The sequence below is a fragment of the Cucumis melo genome, chromosome 7 (assembly GCF_025177605.1).
Source record: "Cucumis melo cultivar AY chromosome 7, USDA_Cmelo_AY_1.0, whole genome shotgun sequence".
Lineage (NCBI taxonomy): Eukaryota > Viridiplantae > Streptophyta > Magnoliopsida > Cucurbitales > Cucurbitaceae > Cucumis > Cucumis melo.
In genome coordinates, this window is record NC_066863.1 from 24,008,062 (window position 1) to 24,027,687 (window position 19,626).

A 19,626-nucleotide genomic window follows, 5' to 3' on the forward strand; every position below is an offset into this window, starting at 1 on the left:
TTATAATTGACCATACTCTTGAAATTACAGATGATAGTTGAAAAGAACAACAGAGTGACAAGAAAGCTTTTGGGAGCAGAAGTATTGCTAGACTATGCAAGCCCAGATCATAATTCAAGACATGAGCCAAGGTTTGGAAGCCCTGGAGGTAGAGCTTAAGTGCCAATCCCTAAGTGGTTGGTGAAATTAGGGGCTTCAGAAACTTCCAACTCAGAGTGATATTATATATGTATATATGTATATGATGTGTTTTTGTGAAGAGAGAAGAGTTTCAATTATTTATGGTGTGTGTAAGATATACGTTTGTTATAGAGAGTGAGTGTATAAGATATTCATTGTGAAAAAGAGTGATCTTTGGTATGTAACGTATATAAAAATATGACAATGAATGTGAAAATATTATGTGTGTTTAACTTGGTTTTCAGGTATTAATAATTGTTGTGTCAAACATGTATTTTTAAATATTTGAAGTTCATATGCAATCAGAACTATGAGAGTGTAGGGTATTTTAGATGTGTTGTTTTATTATAGTTGAGAGCACAGGCAAAGTTTGAATAAGAAGATGATTATGAGTTAATTAATAAGGGAGAATAATTGTCTTTTGTGGTATGAGGTTTTTGGTGAAACAAAAAACGTATCCCCTAATAAATTGGTATTAGAATCGTATTCTTTAGTCAAATGGGCAGTTTACTAAAGTGTAATTGGGATAGATGCCTACTCCGTAATTGAGTTATCAGAGTGCTCAAGTGTTATTTGAAGATCACAACTAAAATACTCTTAGAAGCTGTTTAGGGTTCTAAGTTGAGATAGTATGTTTGAGTTCATATTTGGAGTGCAAACTTGTTTTCTTTGAGTTTGTATATTTGTGTTTGATGTGTGGGGTTGAGAGATCATATTTTAGGGGTATATGGTGCAATTTTAAAAATTTTAAATAATAGGTTTCTTTTACCTATTTTTGTTTTTTCTTTTTAATATTTCTACCTATATCTTTGCTAGCTTGAATAAAATATGGGAAATTGCACCACATGACAAAATATTTAGAAAAAAATCAGTCAATGACTTTGCAAATATGACAAATATAACAAGTAATTAGATATATGGGTTATTAGAAGCCATCAGCTTTTAAATTTGCAAATTTTGTAATTTAGAAAATATAGTGACATGGACCTATTATCATAAATTGTTTTGCTATTTTTGCAAATGCCCCTAAAATATGAATTACAGTTTTCATTTGTTTTTATAAGTTTTTTTTAGCAATGAACAACAATTAATCCACTGTATTTTCTCTTTGCTCTAAACATGAATATATTAAAATACAAAACAAAAGAGAAACCAAAACTTTTTGATTCCTAATCTATCAATTTCGTCATTTTGTTTTGATTTTTATTTTTCTTCCTATTTGTCGCTTTGTATTCTTCCTGTCTAATGATTTCTTTTATTTGAATCTCCTAGCCATCTTACCAAGTAAATGAAATGCTATCACATTTTCTTCAACAATTCTACATTCAATTTCTCCAAACTTAAAGAATCATCAAATAATATATCTTAAATTTCGCAAAATTTTGCTAGAAAATGTTCTCTAAAGAAACAAATATAAGCTCTCCATTTTGTGAGTATTTTCTTTATTATTTGTTACTTTTATTTTTGTTATTTTTTGTTCCATCATTCAATACATACTTTTCCAAATTCTTATTCACGATGTTCTACCATGTCTTCGATTTGTTGCCTGACTGCCATTGCAACTAAAAAGTAGGTAGATAAATTTCTTCCAATTACATGACCCTGATACTTTTTCTCTTTAATTTCAATGCTATTGTTCTTTGTTTTTATTGTTGGACTGAAAACATCCCTTACAGAGCTACCGCATAGTGCATCCCAATGGTTTGTTTTGTTATTGAACTCCGTTGCTCTATTTGTGGCCAACTGTTAGCTTGAAGGTTCATCTTTCTTACCATTATTTATTTGGATGGATTTTGTTAAATCTAACATAAAAGCTTCTCTCTGTTTGTTGTAAATTTATTATTATTATTTTTTTGGTTAGGAGATTCGAACCTCTTATCTTTTTATCGAAGATATGCCTTAACTAGTCGAGTGAAGCTTGTATTTTTCTTGTATATTGTGTATATTTCAAATCATTTGTTTATATACTTATTGCTTAGTTCAAAATGCAAAGTACATAAAGATCCTACATTTTGTTTCTATTTCAAAGACATATTCTATTATCAAATTTCTTAGACTTATAAGTTAAAGTTTTTAGTTTCAATACCATTCTCATTTTTTGTTTGTAGATCTCAATGAATTGAGGATAGCAATCGGTGAGACTTTAAGTTTGGAGTTATCTAAGAGCGTTGTGGTGCTTGGAGGAGGGTGATGTCTTTGTTTCTTATTATTACATATACTTTGTGTTTTAAGGTTAAGAACGATGCATGATCATAACTCATTTTGTAATATGAATAAGAACAATGTTTCTATGTTGTAAGCACGTAATATGACCAACTATATGTATGTCAATGATATATATGCAATTTGCTAGTCTTTTAATTGAAAGTTTGGGTTGATTCAAAAAACTTAAATAGTTCAATTGATCATGTTGTATAACATTGTTGGACCTCAAAATAGGTGCAATATAATTATATGGGTATTTTAAATTGTACAACTTTTCATTGAAAATAGAAAAATAAAGAAAAAAGCCTTAACAAGCAAAACGTGTCAAGAATTAAATATTATTATTCTTGACACTAGATTACTTGATAGGTAATAAGTATCAAGATTAAATATTCTTGACGAATAATACATGTCAAGAATAAATAAATTCTTGGCACATAAAAAATGTCAACTGATCTAATATACTTGACGTTTATAAAGTGTGAAATATATTTCATCTTTACGCTTAAAAACTATCAAAGAAAAAGTTCTTATTCTTGACACTGAATTACTTGATGGATTAAAAAGCGTCAAATAAACAAATACTTGACAAGTAAAAAGCATCAAGTAAGGCTATTTTTGTAGTAGTGTTAACACTCATTTGATATGTGAATTATATATGTATATATACAATCAACATAAAATCAATTTCATGCATACAAAAAATATTGTTCTTTAAAATAGTTAATTAGTCCTACCAAAGTAAGTACAAATAATATACATCTTCATTGACTATAGTGAGGTTGTTAAGAAGTAATCGATCTTCTGAATGCTTATGATCACAAGTAGTTCTATAAGAATTCCTAAACATCCTTAGACAATTTCTCAATCTCAAATTAATGTAAAGATGACTATTAAGCATTATAAACTAGTAATTTCAATTTTTTACTTAAAAGCACTTTTGCCAACCAAGTTTATTTTTCTAGTACTTAAAAGGACTTGTCATTGTAGTTGATTATTAAAAGTGACTTTTTGTTGAAGTTTATCGTAGACATGTAGTTGTTGGAGTCCGAAGTTGAAGGTGGTTGTCAAAGTTAATTATCAAATGTGATTTTTGCAAAAGTTGGTAGTCGTATGTGGTTGTCAAGGACAGAAGCAATTGATTGTACAAAATTGATCTTGAAAATGATCACTAGAGTTTGTTGTCGGAGCTTGAAATTCATCACCTGAAAGTGGTCATGAAGTTGATTTTCATCGGAGTTTGTTATTAGAGCCCAAAATTGGTTGTCGAAGTTGGTTTACCCAAAGGTGGTGTTTTAGAGGTGGTTGCCGGAGCTAGAAATCGATCGTTAGAGGTGGTTATCAGAGCCGAAAATCGATCGTTGGAGTTGGATGTGTGAAAATGGTAATTGGCAATGATAGTTGATGGATAAACCCATTGGAAACATTGGGAAGAAGGGAGAGTTGAGGTGAGTTGGTATAATATACCAACTCAACTCGACCAACATGTGTAAAGTTGGTGAGCCAAAAAATGAGTCAATATATTATACAAACTCAACTGATCTCATCTCATGTCTGGTATGACAAACACCTCCTTATTGGTTACCAACAAAAACTTAATCAACATATAAGTATATGAGTAACCATGAAGTTATAGTTCAAATCCCCTAAACAAAATTGTCGTACTAAATAAAAAAAAAAACTCTTAAACAAGATTGTTGTATTAAAAAAAAATATTCTTAATTTACTTCTAAAAATAAATGCAATATATATCGAGACTTTTCGTAATTATTAGTTGTCATATACATATAATTCTCTCTCAATTGTTAATAATGCGATATATATAATTTCTTTTACAAATTAAAGATTATCAACCATTTTTGTTTTGACCTAATTTGCTACATAAAACATTGATAGTCCATAATTCAACTATATCTCCAACCTAGAAAAGTTATAACTTGTAATTTATTTTTTGTCAATTCATAATTTGAACAATTGATTAGTTGTTTTTGAAAGAAATTAAAATGAGATGTTATCTCCACAATAGTTTAGTTTGTAGGTAAATAGAAAACAATTATTGGTACTACTTAATTTGAAATTGATTGGTTATGTGCATGTTTTGGACTAATTGGTTTTGGTTTGGTGTAATTAATGGGTTTTAGATAAGGACATGAATCATTGATAGAAATTTGGTTGTTTGGTAGGTGAGAAAATATATAGAGAAATTATATGGAATAATAATTGACAAATTTGATGCTTAAATATTAAAACAGACACAAAATCAGTTGCCCCTAGCTAACTCTTCCTTTTTCTTTTTTTCTTTTCTAAAAAAACAAATTAATTTTATTTTATATCTTCTAAAATTTTAATTTATCGTGCTTGTCAACAATTTTATTTGATATTAAACTTTACAATATACACATATAAAATTTAGGAGGAATAGAACGATGTATCTCTTTCAACGATCATCTCGAATTTGATCTTCGGTCAAAAAAATAAAATTGGTTTCATCAATCGCTTCTTCGACTTCAATAATTCGAATCGCAAGTTAGTTTTTATAGTTATTATCAAAGATTTTATTTAAGTAAAAAACTTTGATCAGGTGCCAATTAAATTAATATAGTTAAAATCTTTCTCAAATCCCTCACATGATCTACTTTATCAATCTTTCTTTTCTGTGTGGTTAAATATTGCATTCAACAAATGCTCTTAATGTATACTTTAAAGTCTCCAAAAGTCCAAAATATCAAATAAATAAATAAATAAATAAATAAATAAATAATGCAAGAATAAAACATAAAAGAGAGAGAGAGAGAGAGAGAAAAAAAAGGTTCATAAAAGCAGAAATCTTCTTCCTAGTAACTTTAACAAGACAAGTATATTGATGAAATCTTGTATTTTACTCCTCTTCTATACTTTTCTAGAAATTATATGTATGTTTGATCATATAGCTGTACTTGTATTTAGTACTTAAAGTTTCACAATTTGAATTATTGGAAATGTAAATCATTTTATAGTGTTTTTTTTCTTTAATTTAAGTAAACTATATATCAAACAAAGTCTAAATAATTTGTAGCAAATCATGTATTTTTCAATTTACTATTGCTACTAGCATTAACATGCTATAATTAAGCTATTAAATAGAATAAAACGATAAAGGTGGTTTGATAATAGTAGATTAACGTTAAAGAACATTTGAATTTGACGAAAGGAATGAAAAAAAGTGAATTGTTTAGTGTTTGTAATAATACTTAGAAGATTTTATTAAGAGATTACTCAATATATTCAATACTTTTACTTTTACTATAGGTAACATTATTTAAAAAGAATTATAAAAGATGATTTAAACAACGTATCCCTCGATAATTGACGTATATTCGTTAGAACTTTAATTTTAAGCAAACGAGAAATTAATTATATTCTTCAAAATCAAGTTAGGAAAATTACGTAAAAACCAACTTCATCCAAGAAATTAAATTCGACTATAAATTATAAAATAAATAAACCAACAAATTAAATATTAAATTTAAAGTAACGAAATTAATTAGTTGAACTACATATTCAACTTTTTGACATTCTATTCGAAGATATATAAACTCTAATATGCGGAACTACCAATAAAAATAAACTCACAAACAAAGGAAAAACCATTTGAAAGAAAAATCGTGAAAAAATGAAAAAATAATTTGAAAATGATTATATAAAGTATGTTTGGAGAAAATTAATAGTGTAAGTTAGTATTAATGAGGGAAAAATAAATATGGAATGGAAGTAGAAGTAGAAGTAGAAGTAGAAGTAGAAGTAGAAGTAGAAGTAGAAGTAGAAGTAGAAGTAGAGAGTTATATGTTATTTAAGATTTAAGAAATGAATTATTAAACCTCACACAATAACAATAATAACAATAACAGTAATAATTTCTTTAACTAAAAAGAATTGAAATTATGACAACGTAAAAAAAAGATAATAATAATAATAAAAAAAGGGCTTGAAATTACGATTTGACCCTCGTAAGGCAACGTAGTCTCCGTTGTTACTGAAGCGGAGCGGAGCGGAGCGGAGCGGAGGAGAGAAGACCGACAGCTTAGAGTTTGACAGCGAGGACAGTCATTGACATCTCATCTACTCTGCTCCTTCAACTTCAAACCCTCTTACTCAAGCTTCTTCATTTTCTCCCTATTTCCCCTTCTCCAATCTTTCTTCTTCATTTGGTTCAGCAAGGTGAGCTGTTTCATTCCCTTCATCCCTAATACTAACCCTCATTTCCTCAATTCACCCTTAAACCCTCTTCAAATCCACTTCCCATTTTCGTTTCCCCTGTTTTTCCCCTGCTTCCGCCGCCATGCCTGGTTTGGTCTCCGTCAAAACCCCCCCGGACGCCCCGCCTCTCCGGATCTCTGTCCCCGAGACACCCCCCGCCACTAATCACCGACCCCCATCTCCTCTATCCAAGAAACAACCCTCTCCTTCTCCTTCCCGATCCAAGCCTTCGCCTAACGGGAAGAAGAAGCTTCAACCGGAGAGTCCCACGTCGGCCCAATTTCCCCCGGATTCTTCTCTTGACAACCCCGATCTTGGGCCTTTTCTTCTGAAGCTTGCTCGTGACACTATTGCCTCCGGTGATGGCCCGAATAAAGCTCTAGATTACGCTATCCGAGCATCGAAGTCGTTTGAGCGATGCGCTGTGGATGGTGAACCGAGCTTGGATTTGGCTATGAGTCTTCATGTTCTGGCTGCTATTTATTGTAGCTTGGGCCGGTTTGAGGAGGCGGTGCCGGTTCTTGAACAGGCGATTCAAGTTCCTGAGATTGGAAGAGGGCCGGATCATGCTCTTGCTGCTTTTTCTGGACATATGCAACTGGGTGATACGTATTCGATGCTGGGTCAGATCGAGCGGTCGATTGGTTGTTATGAAGAGGGCTTGAAGATTCAGATCGAGGCCTTGGGAGAGACGGATCCCAGAGTTGGGGAGACTTGCAGGTTTGGTTTTTACTGTTTTTTGTATTAGATGAAGCTCAATCTTTGAGAAATGTAGGAATTTGTGGCAGTTTTGTTGGATTTTTGTGGGTTGGAGGTAGATTTTGAGATTGTGCTTTATCTGCAGATGTTGGGACTACTTCATTATTAAAGAATCAACTTTTTGCTGCAATTTTTTCCTCTTGGATTTCTGTGTCAAGTGGTTCTAGTTTAGTGTTAAATATGTGTATTTTTTGTTGACAGCTTAGTGTTTCTGTTTGCTTGATTTGTTCTCTGTTGTCTGGGAGAAATGGATCTCTTTTTTGTGCTTGTATTGTCTTGTAGTTGAGTTGTTAGACTTTTTGTATTTGCATTTTGATTGCTAGAGGTTCTGTCAGTTGAGTGAAATTTGTTGTGAAAGACTTTAATATTTGTTTGAAGGAAATGGTTAGTTTATGGATGGAGTTAGTGTGCGTGAGTATTATTAGTTGATAATCAACGAAGCTGCCCTGTTAAGTGAGTCTGTTATTCATTTTGGATAGTATCACATTATATGCAGGTATTTATCTGAGGCGCACGTTCAAGCAATGCAGTTTGATAGAGCAGAACAATTGTGCAAGAAAACTCTTGAGATTCACCATGCACATAGTGAGCCTGCGTCACTCGAAGAAGCAGCTGACCGTCGTCTGATGGCGCTCATTTGCGAAGCTAAAGGTGACTATGAATCGGCACTTGAGCACCTTGTGCTGGCTAGTATGGCGATGATCGCTAATGGGCAAGATAGTGAGGTTGCTGCTATTGATGTGAGTATTGGAAATATTTACATGTCTCTATGTCGTTTCGACGAGGCAGTTTTCTCGTACCAAAAGGCTCTCACTGTATTCAAAGCATCTAAGGGTGACAACCATCCTTTGGTTGCTTCTGTCTTCATACGACTTGCCGACTTGTATCACCGGACTGGAAAGCTCCGGGAGTCCAAATCTTATTGCGAAAATGCAATGAGGATATTCTCAAAGCCTGTGCCTGGAACTTCGCCTGAAGAAATAGCTGGTGGGTTGACAGAAATATCAGCAATTTACGAGTCTGTTGACGAGCCCGAGGAGGCGTTGAAGCTCTTGCAGAAGGCAATGAAGATGTTAGAAGATAAACCTGGACAGCAAAGCACGATTGCTGGGATAGAAGCACGGATGGGAGTGATGTTTTACATGGTTGGAAGGTACGAAGACGCAAGAAATGCTTTCGAGAGTGCGATATCGAAACTCAGAGCCACCGGGGAGAGAAAATCAGCGTTCTTTGGTGTTGTGTTGAATCAAATGGGATTGGCCTGTGTGCAGTTGTTCAAGATAGATGAAGCTGCAGAGTTGTTTGAAGAAGCAAGAGGAATTTTAGAGCAAGAGTGTGGCAACTGTCATCAAGATACCATTGGAGTATATAGCAACCTCGCCGCAACCTATGATGCTATGGGAAGGTATTTCACATTACTTAATCTGTTTCCTTACAATCATATCATCCATATTTTGTTGCATCTGCATATCTTGCTTGGGAACTCGACCACATTACTCTCTCATGGATTCCTCAGTTACTTTAACTGAAAGGCAATTATGGCTTTGCCCAAGTCAAAGGTCAAGTTAAAAATTGGAATATCTTTGAAAGTCATAGGTTAAGTCTAGCAATTTTCATGGTAACTATGGTGTCAAAACGTTATTTTTGTCCATAATTTCTATCAAATTCAATGGAGAAATGTGGGTAATGTAGCTCAGCTGATAGAATGCCTTTATCTATGAAAACTATTGCAGAGTCGATGATGCTATCGAAATATTGGAATCTGTTCTTAAGTTGAGAGAAGAGAAGCTTGGAATTGCGAATCCAGATTTTGAGGACGAAAAGAGGAGACTGGCTGAACTGCTGAAGGAAGCAGGCCGAACCCGAAACCGGAAAGCAAAGTCTCTGGAAAATCTCATTGATCCGAACTCTAGGAAAACAAAGAAAGAGACGACGAAGAAGTGGTCGGGCTTGGGATTTAGAATTTGAATGGAAAAATCTCCTTGAATATTGAATCTGCTTTACTGATCCAACATTGCACATTCTGTAACATATAAGATCATGTATAGAGTTGATTTAATTTTTTTCTTTTCCAATTGGAGCAAGCCCATCTTCTTTTTCTTTATGAACTGAACTCATTTATTGTTCTTCCTCTCTTTGTGCTGTTAATTGTTTCATTGAATGTCTGTGCCTGTAAGGCTGTTAATGGAGAAAGAAAACATTTGATCTTTGATTGAATAAGATTATGAAAGAATGTTTTCTCATTTTCATCATTTTTGTAAACACTTATAAGGTTAACTCAAATAGACTCGTAATTTACATTTGGTAATCTAATTGGTTTATGAGTTTATGATCTTGTGAGTGAGATAATTTAATTAAGTTTCATGTTGTGTATGGGATTGAAAAAATTCCTTATCTACCTGATTTGATCTCTCATCTCGTCGAAATGAAAAGCAAACCTACAAGAAATATAAAAGAAAAAGTACTTTTTTAGGCTAAGCAAAATATAAAATGTTCATACTTGCAAGGGAAAAAAAGTAGATTCTTTTCTTCTTTTCTTCTTTTTTCTTTTCCAAGTCACGGTGAATGAAAGAAAGCCACAGGTTGATTTGGATATCAATGTCATCTATCTTTCCAAAGTAAGATAATTAAACTTCCAAGAGTTGAAGAGTTAAATGAATAGAGATCAAAATAGAATAAACAATAACTTGAATGAAAAAAATAATTTGAATGTTTAAAATGTTCATATCTCACTTATAGTAATTATAAGTTAAAATTTATTATTTCTACTTTTAATGTATGAGTTGTGGATATAAATCGTGGATGCACGAGTATGACATAAGCGAGAACAATATAATTTGCAGAAGCATAAACCAAGCTTAATGAAAAACGATAAAAATAGTGACATGCAAAAAAAAAATTATACATCAAACATCACCAATAAAGAGACTCTTGAAATGAATAAATTAAAGTAACAATGACAAATTATTTTATATGACAAATGGTTTATTACGAGATATATTACAAATGTAGTAAAATAAACTAAAATATTTATAAACGGTAGTAAAATTTCAAATTCCATCACTGATGGATATTAGTCTTAATATCAATGTTTATTGATGCATTGATAGAATCTAAAACTTTTGATATATTTTATAAATATTTTTAATACTTTTATCATTTACAATAATCTACCTTATATTATTAATCATTAATAAAATAAAAAATGCTAAAGTAGGGTAATTGATAAATGGTTTTTGTGTTTCTTGTTATTGGGTAGTTGGCCTAAAAAAGTAATTTTAAAATCATTTCAAATTAATCACCAGATATTTATTTCAAAAATAAAAGTGAATAGGTAGTAAAAGAAATGAGATTTAAAAGCGTGAATATTGAAACCTAACGACTAAATTAAAACAAAAATCAATCCTAAGATCATTAGGGTAAAATTTTAAAATAAAAAAATTAAATGAAAACTAATCCAAAATATAAAGAACAAGAAGCTATTTTCTCAATACTTAAAAGCTAAAATTACACTACAAAAAATTCATTTATATGTCAATATTATTGTTCAACAATTCAGTGAAGACATGTGGGTTTCAAGGTTAATTTGTAACCTAAAGAGTCTGTTGAGCAATAAATTTTTGCCAATTAAATTCTGCCACGCCATCAAACATTGTGATAATTATAATTCATAATTAAGTTTTCTCATACCCAATCTAATTAAGCACTAAATATAAATTAGGCCAAGAAATAATGGACCGAGCCCGTCAAACAAGTGGGCCCGAGCTCGAACCCACCAAGCAAATAGGCCCAAGCCCAAGCCACCATGAAATGGGCACAAGCCCAAGCCCAACAAGCAAAGGGGCCAAGCCCAAGTCCAACAGACAGATGGGCCCAAGCCTAAGCCCAATAAGAAAATAGGCCCAAGCCCACCTAAAACCCATAAAATTTCTCTATAAATAGAGACATCTACCATTCATTTTAAGAATCTTTGGTTGAAGGAAGAATCGAAGCTATGAAGAATTGAAGACAAAAACTTCTGAAGGCTCTCAAGACGTGCAAGTTATTATCGACCTCGAGATTGTCCTTCTGAAAGATTCTCCGACTTTTCCCTCTATATGGAGGCCTTGAATTCCAGAAGATTGAAGGTTGAATTGACTTGCAACTAAAACTTCTTGGAGATCGAAAACCACGAAGTTCTGAATTTTATTTTTGTATTCGAGAGAAAGAATCAAAGGAGTAAATATTATAGATTGTATCCACAACACCATATCCATCAATATACAAAGTTCAATTCCACAAATTAAATTTGTCCTAAAATCTTGTGTGAACAAAGACGAAGACGAAAAAAGACGCTCAACGTTGAAAGAGAGGCAAGAAAAAGTTTACCCTTTTCCAGACTCTGACTTACCTGACATTGTAGACCAACTATTGGAAAAGCAACTCATTCAACTTCCCGAATGTAAACAACCTGCAGAAATAGGGAGAGTAAATGATCCAAATTACTGCAAATATAATCGAATCGTCAGCCATCTCGTTGAAAAATGTTTTGTGTTGAAGGATTTGATTCTAAAGTTAGCTCTGGACAAAAAGATTGAGCTAGATCTTGATGATGTGGCACAAACAAATCATGCCACAGTAATCATACAGCCAGATAGTCGATTTCCTGCTATAGGAAGTCTAAATGATGAACCAATGACCCCAACTAAGTCAAGGGCACCAGAGACTGAAAAGATAGCAATCTTACAAAAGGAAGTCTCAAATCCCCTTATTTTACGTTATATTCCTTTGTCCCAACATAAGAAGGGAGAATCACCATTTGCAGAATGTTCGAAAAACCTGACGGTCGGAAGCACCTAGATATTAAAGGAAAATTTCACCGTGCCGCTTACCAATATAGAAAAAGGAGAAGCAAAAAAAAATTGAGAAAAGGGGCTTAGAGGCATACCTTCCAGAAAGACGAACAGTGAAGGGATTCAATCCAAGGCATATAACTTGATGGCAAAGGCGGGTTACGTAAGCGTGAAAATATTTGACGAAAGGCCTGGGCTGTCCCCTACTTAAAAGAAGCTTCAGAAACAAAAAATATTCTATACCTAATTCCAGAGCTGGAGTTGGATATCAGTCTTCTAAACGAGTTCAAATAGCTGGTAAAGGAAAAGTAAAAGCTGCTAATACATGTCACATTACAATTGAAGAAAGCAAAGATTCTAAAGAGGGCGAAAAAGATAGAAGTCAAAGAAGTTCAGTTTTTTATCGCATTACTTTTTCTGCTACACGTCCTTCAGTCTTCCAGAGGGTGAGTACATCGACAACGGAAGACAAAAATCAAGCTTCAACCTACGGGTCCACTCGACTTTCTACCTTTCAAAGGCTAAACACAACTGCAAGGAAGGTACAATCTATAAGCCCAACTCCGACCACAAGAAAATATGCCTTCAAAAGATTAAGCGTGTCGGTAACAAGAGGCCAAAAGAAAGCCTTCATATTCGTCTCAAGAAAATCTGGCCTAGTGACAAGGGACGAGGAAATTCGCAGTGTAGTTCCATGAAGAATGAAAAAAAAGATGTTCATCTTAGTGAATACAGAGGGTTCATTGAAAGTAAAGCGACATGATGTTGTTTTTACTTGACTTGAAGATAATGAATCAGAAGATGAAGTAGATGTGGCAGGTTGTTGCCATGTTATAATAGAAGAGACATTTGATCATGATATATTTGAAGAGGATGTTGAAGCTGCTCCATTATCACTTGAGGATGGGTGTTAATCAACGATTGATGAGTTAAAAGAAGTCAATCTTGGTATGAAAGAAGAACCTCGTCCAACCTTCATAAGTGTCTAACTTTCTAACGATGATGAAAATGAGTATGTGAACTTACTCAAAGCATATAAAGATGTCTTTGCATGGTCATATAAGGAAATGCTCGGACTCGATCCAAAGGTGGTCGTTCATCGCTTAACGATCAAACCAGAGCATCGGCCAGTTAAGCAAGCCCAACGACGATTTCAACCAGAACTTATTTCTTAAATCGCGGAAGAGGTAAATAAGCTCATTGAGGCTGGATTTATTTGTGTAGTCAAGTACCCAACATGGATAGCTAATATTGTTCCAGTAAGGAAGAAGAATGGCCAACTACGTGTTTGTGTCGATTTTCACGACCTAAATAACGCATGTCCAAAAGATAATTTTTCTTTGTCGATCACGGAAATCATGATAGATGCAACTGCAGGGCATGAAGCTTCATCTTTCATGGATGAGTCGTTAGGATATAACCAGATTAGAATGGCTCTAGATGACGAGGAGAAAGAATATTTTGAACTCTAAAAGGTATATACTGTTATAAGGTAATGCCTTTCGGATTGAAAAATGCAGGTGCTACATACCAGTGCGCTATGCAAAGGATCTTTGATGATGTGCTACATAAACACGTTGAATGTTATGTTGACAATCTCATAGTCAAGTCCAAAAAGAAATGTGATCACTTGAAAGACCTGAAGCTTGTACTTGATCACTTCAGGAAATATGAACTAAGAATGAACCCTCTTAAGTGTGCATTCGATGTAACTTCAAGGAAGTTTTTGGGATTTATAGTGAGACATCGTGGCATCAAAGTTGATCACTCTAAAATTGATGCTATCCAAAAGATGCCAAGTCCGAAGAACCTACACGAATTGAGACGATTGCAAGGTCGTTTGGCTTACATTAGAAGGTTTATATCTAATCTTGCAGGTCGATGTCAACCATTCCAAAAATTAATGAGGAAGGATGCAGTCTTTGATTGGGACCAATCATGCCAAAATGCATTTGATAGTATAAAGAAGTATCTGCTCAACCCTCCGGTCTTAAATGCGCCTGCAGCTGGAAAACCATTAATATTGTATATTGCGACTAAGAGACTTCGCTCGGGGCATTACTTGCACAAGAAAATGATAAGGGTGAGGAATGTGCACTCTATTATCTAAGTAGAACTCTGACGGGAGCTGAATTAAATTATTCTCCAATTGAGAAAATATGTCTCGCCCTTTTCTTTGCAATAGATAAATTGAGACATTATATCCAAGCTTTCACTATACATTTGGTGGTAAAAGCTGATCTTCTGAAATATATCTTATCAAGGTCAGTCATCTCGAAACGCCTCGCGAAGTGGGCTATTATACTCCTACAATATGATATTGTATATATCCCCCAAAAAGCAGTAAAGGGCCAAGCATTGGCAGATTTCCTGGCTGATCATCCAGTTCCATCAAATTGGAAATTATGTGACGACTTACCTGATGAGGAAGTATTGTTTGTTGAAAGCATGGAGCCTTGGATCATGTTCTTTGATGGTGCGACACGAAGAAGTGGAGCTGGTGTCGGCATTGTCTTCATCTCTCCTGAGAAACATATGTTATCATACAGCTTCACACTCGGTGAGTTGTGTTCAAATAATGTTGTTGAGTATCAAGCCCTAATCATTGGCCTGCAAATGACTTCAGAATTAGGGATAAAGTACATAGAAATATTCGGCGATTCGAAGTTAATCATAAATCAGCTCTCCTATCAGTACGAGGTAAAGCATCAAGACTTGAAGCCCTACTTTATTTATGTTAGAAGATTGATGGACATATTCGACAGCATAATATTGGAGCATATACCAAGATCAGAAAATAAGAAAGCTGATGTGCTTGCAAACTTGGCCACTGCTTTAACAGTTTCAGAAGACGTACCAATAAACATTTCCCTTTACTAAAAATGGATTGTGTCATCGATTGAAAGTCAATACGAAGAAGCTGATGTGATATCTGTGTATGCAATTGATGAAGAAGATTGGCGTTAGCCCATTATAGACTATTTGGAGCATGGAAAACTTCCCACCGATCCTTGACATCGAGCTGAAATACGTAGAAGAGCTGCGCGATTTATTTTTTACAAAGACACACTTTATCGACGCTCATATGAAGGACTTCTTCTGCGATGCCTAGGAAAAGAGGAATCGACAAAGGCCTTCGAAGAAGCTCATTCAGGTATTTGTGGTGCCCACCAGTCTGGTTCAAAGCTCCAATATTAGTTGAAAAGAATGGGTTACTACTGGTCTACCATGATCCATGACTCGATGCATTTTTCAAATTATTGTGAGGCTTATCAATTCCATGCAAATTTTATACATCAGCCACTAGAGCCGCTTCATCCAACAATAGCTTCATGGCCTTTTGAAGCTTGGGGACTCGACCTGGTTGGACCTATCATGCCTAAATCATCGACAGGTCATTCTTACATCCTTACAGGAACTGATTATTTTTCTAAATGGGCTGAAGTCATGCCATTAAGAGAAGCAAAGAAGGATAACATTGTAAATTTTGTTCGGACACACATCATTTACAGATATGGTATTCCTCATCGTATTGTAACTGATAATGGAAGACAATTCAATAACACTTTCATGGACAAGCTATGTGAGAAATTTAACTTCAAACAGTACAAGTCTTCTATGTACAATGCCGCAACAAATGGATTGGCACAAGCATTCAACAAAACTTTGTGCAGTCTACTGAAAAAGGTGGTCTCCAAGACAAAAAGAGATTGACAAGAAAAGATTGGGGAAGTATTGTGGGCCTACAGAACTACCCATTGTACTCCTATAGGTGTTACACCTTATTCTTTGGTTTATGGCGTTGAAGCAGTACTCCCACTAGAAAGAGAAATTCCTTCCTTAAGAATGGCAATTCAAGAAGGGCTAACTATTGAAGACAATGCTAAACTACGCCTTCAAGAGTTAGAAGCACTTGACGAAAAGAGATTGGAAGCTCAACAAGCACTTGAATGTTGTCAAGCACGAATGTCAAAAGCCTTTGACAAACATGTAAGGCCCCGATCATTTCAAGTTGGTGATTTAGTGCTCGCAGTAAGAAGACTTATCATCATGACAAGGCATACGGGAAATAAGTTCATACCTAAATGGGACAGACCTTACATTGTCAAAGAAGTTTTCACGAATGAAGCATACCAAATCATCGATCAAGACGGATTATGAATTGGCCCAATCAACGGCAAATTTCTCAAGAAGTTTTATGCCTAATCCAGTTATGTAAAAAAATAAATAAATAAAATAAATAAATAAAATTTTGAACTATGTTATGACTTGATCCCTATATTATAAAAAGGGTACGTAGGCAGCTTAAGGTAACTATTAAGTCTTGGGATATATTCAAAAGGAGTTCGCATTATCTTATCTTGAATATCCTCCTACAAACATAAGGCTATTTTCTAGAAGAAGTTTGAACCACCTTTTTACCAACCCACTGAGAAGGCTCAGGGTTTCTCGTAGTCTGTTTATTAGAAGTGCCTAATGGAAATTCATAAAACTTAAGGGGAGCATGTGTCGAGCTGAATTTTTGTAAGGGTGCTTTAGAATAGACACCTCCTTTGGATGAATGGCTCTCAAGGTCTTTTCCTCCCACTGTCATCTTGCCTCGACGAATCTCCTTGAGAAGAGCAGATGGACGTAAAGACTGTTTGGCTAGTTTATTGACGGGCGTTTTTGAGGTACCAACTTCCTCAAAGGCCGAATCAACTACGTGAGGTCCCGTAAAAAATTCATCACTACCTAGCTCTATAAGTCCTTCAAGATGATTGTTCAAGGGTGACTGTAGAAGTAAATAATTAATAAGTCACTTGTGAAGAAGATGAACAAAAAAAAAGGGAAAATGTGTAAACCAGTGGTGGAACATCAGGGACTCCCAAAGCACTTAAACCCCTTCCATCGGGATTATCACATGATACCTTCGCTTTCTTCAAAGGTCTCTTCCAATGACGATCACTTTTGCTGCTATCGCTTTCATCTTTATGCTCCTTTACCTCCTCCTCAAGAGTAGGAGTCATCACCTCAACCAAGCGAATTTTTTTACCACCCAGGTTGCTCCCTCGGTTCTTGGGTAGTTTGGGTTGTGAAGGAGGAGGAATGGCACTACTCATCAAATGGTGTCTGTTATCCTCAAAATAGGTCCCGTGCCTCGTGGTCCACCAGTTTGTAAATTGTTGTGTCACATGCTTGCAAGGCTCTAATGAACGGGCGGCCAAGTATAACTTAGATAAAGTGTTACGCCTCGTACATATTCTCCAATGATATAATATATTATTCAGTGTGATCGCAGGTGGCATGCCCTCTATATCATTAGGAATATCCTTGTAAAAGCCAAATTATCGTCCAAATCGGTACGAACTGTATGATGTTATGATCCAGGTATTTCCACAACGAGAGGACAAATAGCAGGAAACATGCTTACGAAATATGAAGTTTGCAGAAACGATGAATCATGGGTATCAACCATGCGTTCATGTTTATTCCTGTTTTGGAGGTTAGCGTGCCACTGAATTCTTGCACCATTATGGATCAGTTCTCGTGCCTCATATTCGCCAAAATAAATAGACCCACCTTCGTCTGAAAACTTAGTCATCTTGGGGCCTCAAACTTCTGTAGGAAGTGGATAATGCGTGCCAAAATAATGGGCTAACCAGCCATGGACGTAATGCATGGAAAAGTGAAAGTCCATGCGTCCTATCGGATTGGAGGCTTTGGTTATCAAACCTAGCCCATAGTATATGTCCGTCAAAACTGGAACTGCAAGACTATAAATAGTGTCAGCGATCATTAGGATTGCAACCCTAAATACTCCAGGACGAAGAAATGATCCTTTCTAGGGAAATACGAAAAGGCACAACCAGCAAGATAAGAAGACAGCTAAATACGTTTCATCCTTCAAATCATCCCTGATTCCAAGTTTTGCAAATAACATGCTCTCCCTAGAAGACCATTCACGAGCTAGGATTATAAAGATTCGAAGTGCAAGAAAGATGTCGAAATAAGTGACAGCAGGAGAAAGAGCTTCTCTCGACGTCGTAGAAACTCTGTCGGGAAAGGTTGGCAATCCCAATGTGATATAAGGCCACGTCGGTATAAGGTAATTTAATAAAAAAAATTACCAACTTCTTCCGACGACGTTATGCATGGTGTCGGGAGAAGTTTATAATTTTTTTAATATATTTAACTTCTCCCGATGTCATGTATAATGGCATCGGGGTTGGTGTGGGAAATCCCAATACACCTTGATCGACATTAGGAGTTTTCCTTTAAAACCTAATTTTCAGATCTATAAAAAGATTTGAAACCAGTCGAAAACGAGGGAGACACCCCAATCAAAAAATGAGAGAGAGGAAGAGATTCGGAATCTTGTCGTCGTCCACCATTTGGTCTTTGTTGTTTAGTCTTCACCTTCGTCCACCGTCGATTTTCACTTTCGTCTGCCATCCCTCGCAGCCGATTAAGCCATTGTTCTTTTTTTTAAAAAAAATCATTTATTGCTTTAGGGATTAGAAATATTATTAAATTTGTGATTGTTTTTGTGAGTTTTTTTTTATTATTATTGTCCAAGGGCTTCTCGGTGTGTTTGAATTTCCTAAAATTACTTTGTTATGAAGACTTTTTGTTTGATGAAATCCTTAAAATATTTTGAGATTTGTTTGAATTCTCTATAAATTGTATGTTTTAGATTAATCGTGGATGGTAGACGTTGCTCTAAATAATATCTATGTTTCTTATGTTTAGTAATTTTAGGATTCATTTTATCGATGAATGTGGTTGGTGAATTTTATAGTTACATACATTTTAGTTAAGGTTTGGTTGAAAAGTGTTACTTTGATAATTTTGTGTTAGTTTGTGGTTGAATTAGATTTATATTTGATTTTTGTAGGAGTGGACTAATGCATTGTAATGAATTAGTGTGTATTTCCTATAAACACACTTTTAGATTTGTATTTGTGGAATGTTGTTGTATCAATCTCTATGGATCAACTTGCTACTAAGACTACTAGTTAGTTGAAGTACTTGATCAGTATCTATAAATGTTATTTGTGGGATGTTGTTGTATCAATCTATGTGGATCAAAGAATGTTATAAACTTACGACACTATTAGTTTTGTTTAGTAATAAACTTCCCAAGTTATAAGTTTTTTAGTTGTTTTTCGTTTATGCATATCATTTATCTTTCGAGCTTCATATCTCCATCAATACTAACTCATTTTAGAATATGACCACTTGATTTGATGCATTTTTCCACGATCTTTACATCTATTGTCATAAAGTTAGCATTTTATTAACGTATCTTGACATTGAATTCCCTTCAAAATTTCTTCAACTTAAATTCATGAATATTTTCTTTAGCTCCTTCAATTCCTAGTCTCTCTATGCTAATTTGGATGCTTTAAAGTAGAGTGTAAGATGTTTTAAT

General features: G+C 34.6%; 2 protein-coding genes across 2 annotated transcripts; both read left to right on the forward strand.

The window, feature by feature from the left end:
* Positions 1–6,384: 6,384 nt before the first annotated feature.
* Positions 6,385–9,629, forward strand: LOC103493067 (protein KINESIN LIGHT CHAIN-RELATED 1-like). The gene is made up of 3 exons (XM_008453692.3): positions 6,385–7,341; positions 7,877–8,785; positions 9,114–9,629. The coding sequence occupies exons 1-3, from the start codon at positions 6,704–6,706 to the stop codon at positions 9,346–9,348; spliced, it is 1,782 nt and encodes a 593-aa protein (XP_008451914.3). The 5' UTR covers positions 6,385–6,703; the 3' UTR covers positions 9,349–9,629.
* A 4,078-nt stretch (positions 9,630–13,707) lies between these two features.
* Positions 13,708–16,373, forward strand: LOC103493258 (uncharacterized). Its single transcript, XM_051088120.1, has 4 exons — positions 13,708–14,069; positions 14,477–15,065; positions 15,513–15,885; positions 15,985–16,373. Exons 1-4 carry the CDS (start codon positions 13,708–13,710, stop codon positions 16,371–16,373), a joined length of 1,713 nt encoding a protein of 570 aa, XP_050944077.1.
* The last annotated feature ends 3,253 nt before the right edge of the window (positions 16,374–19,626 follow it).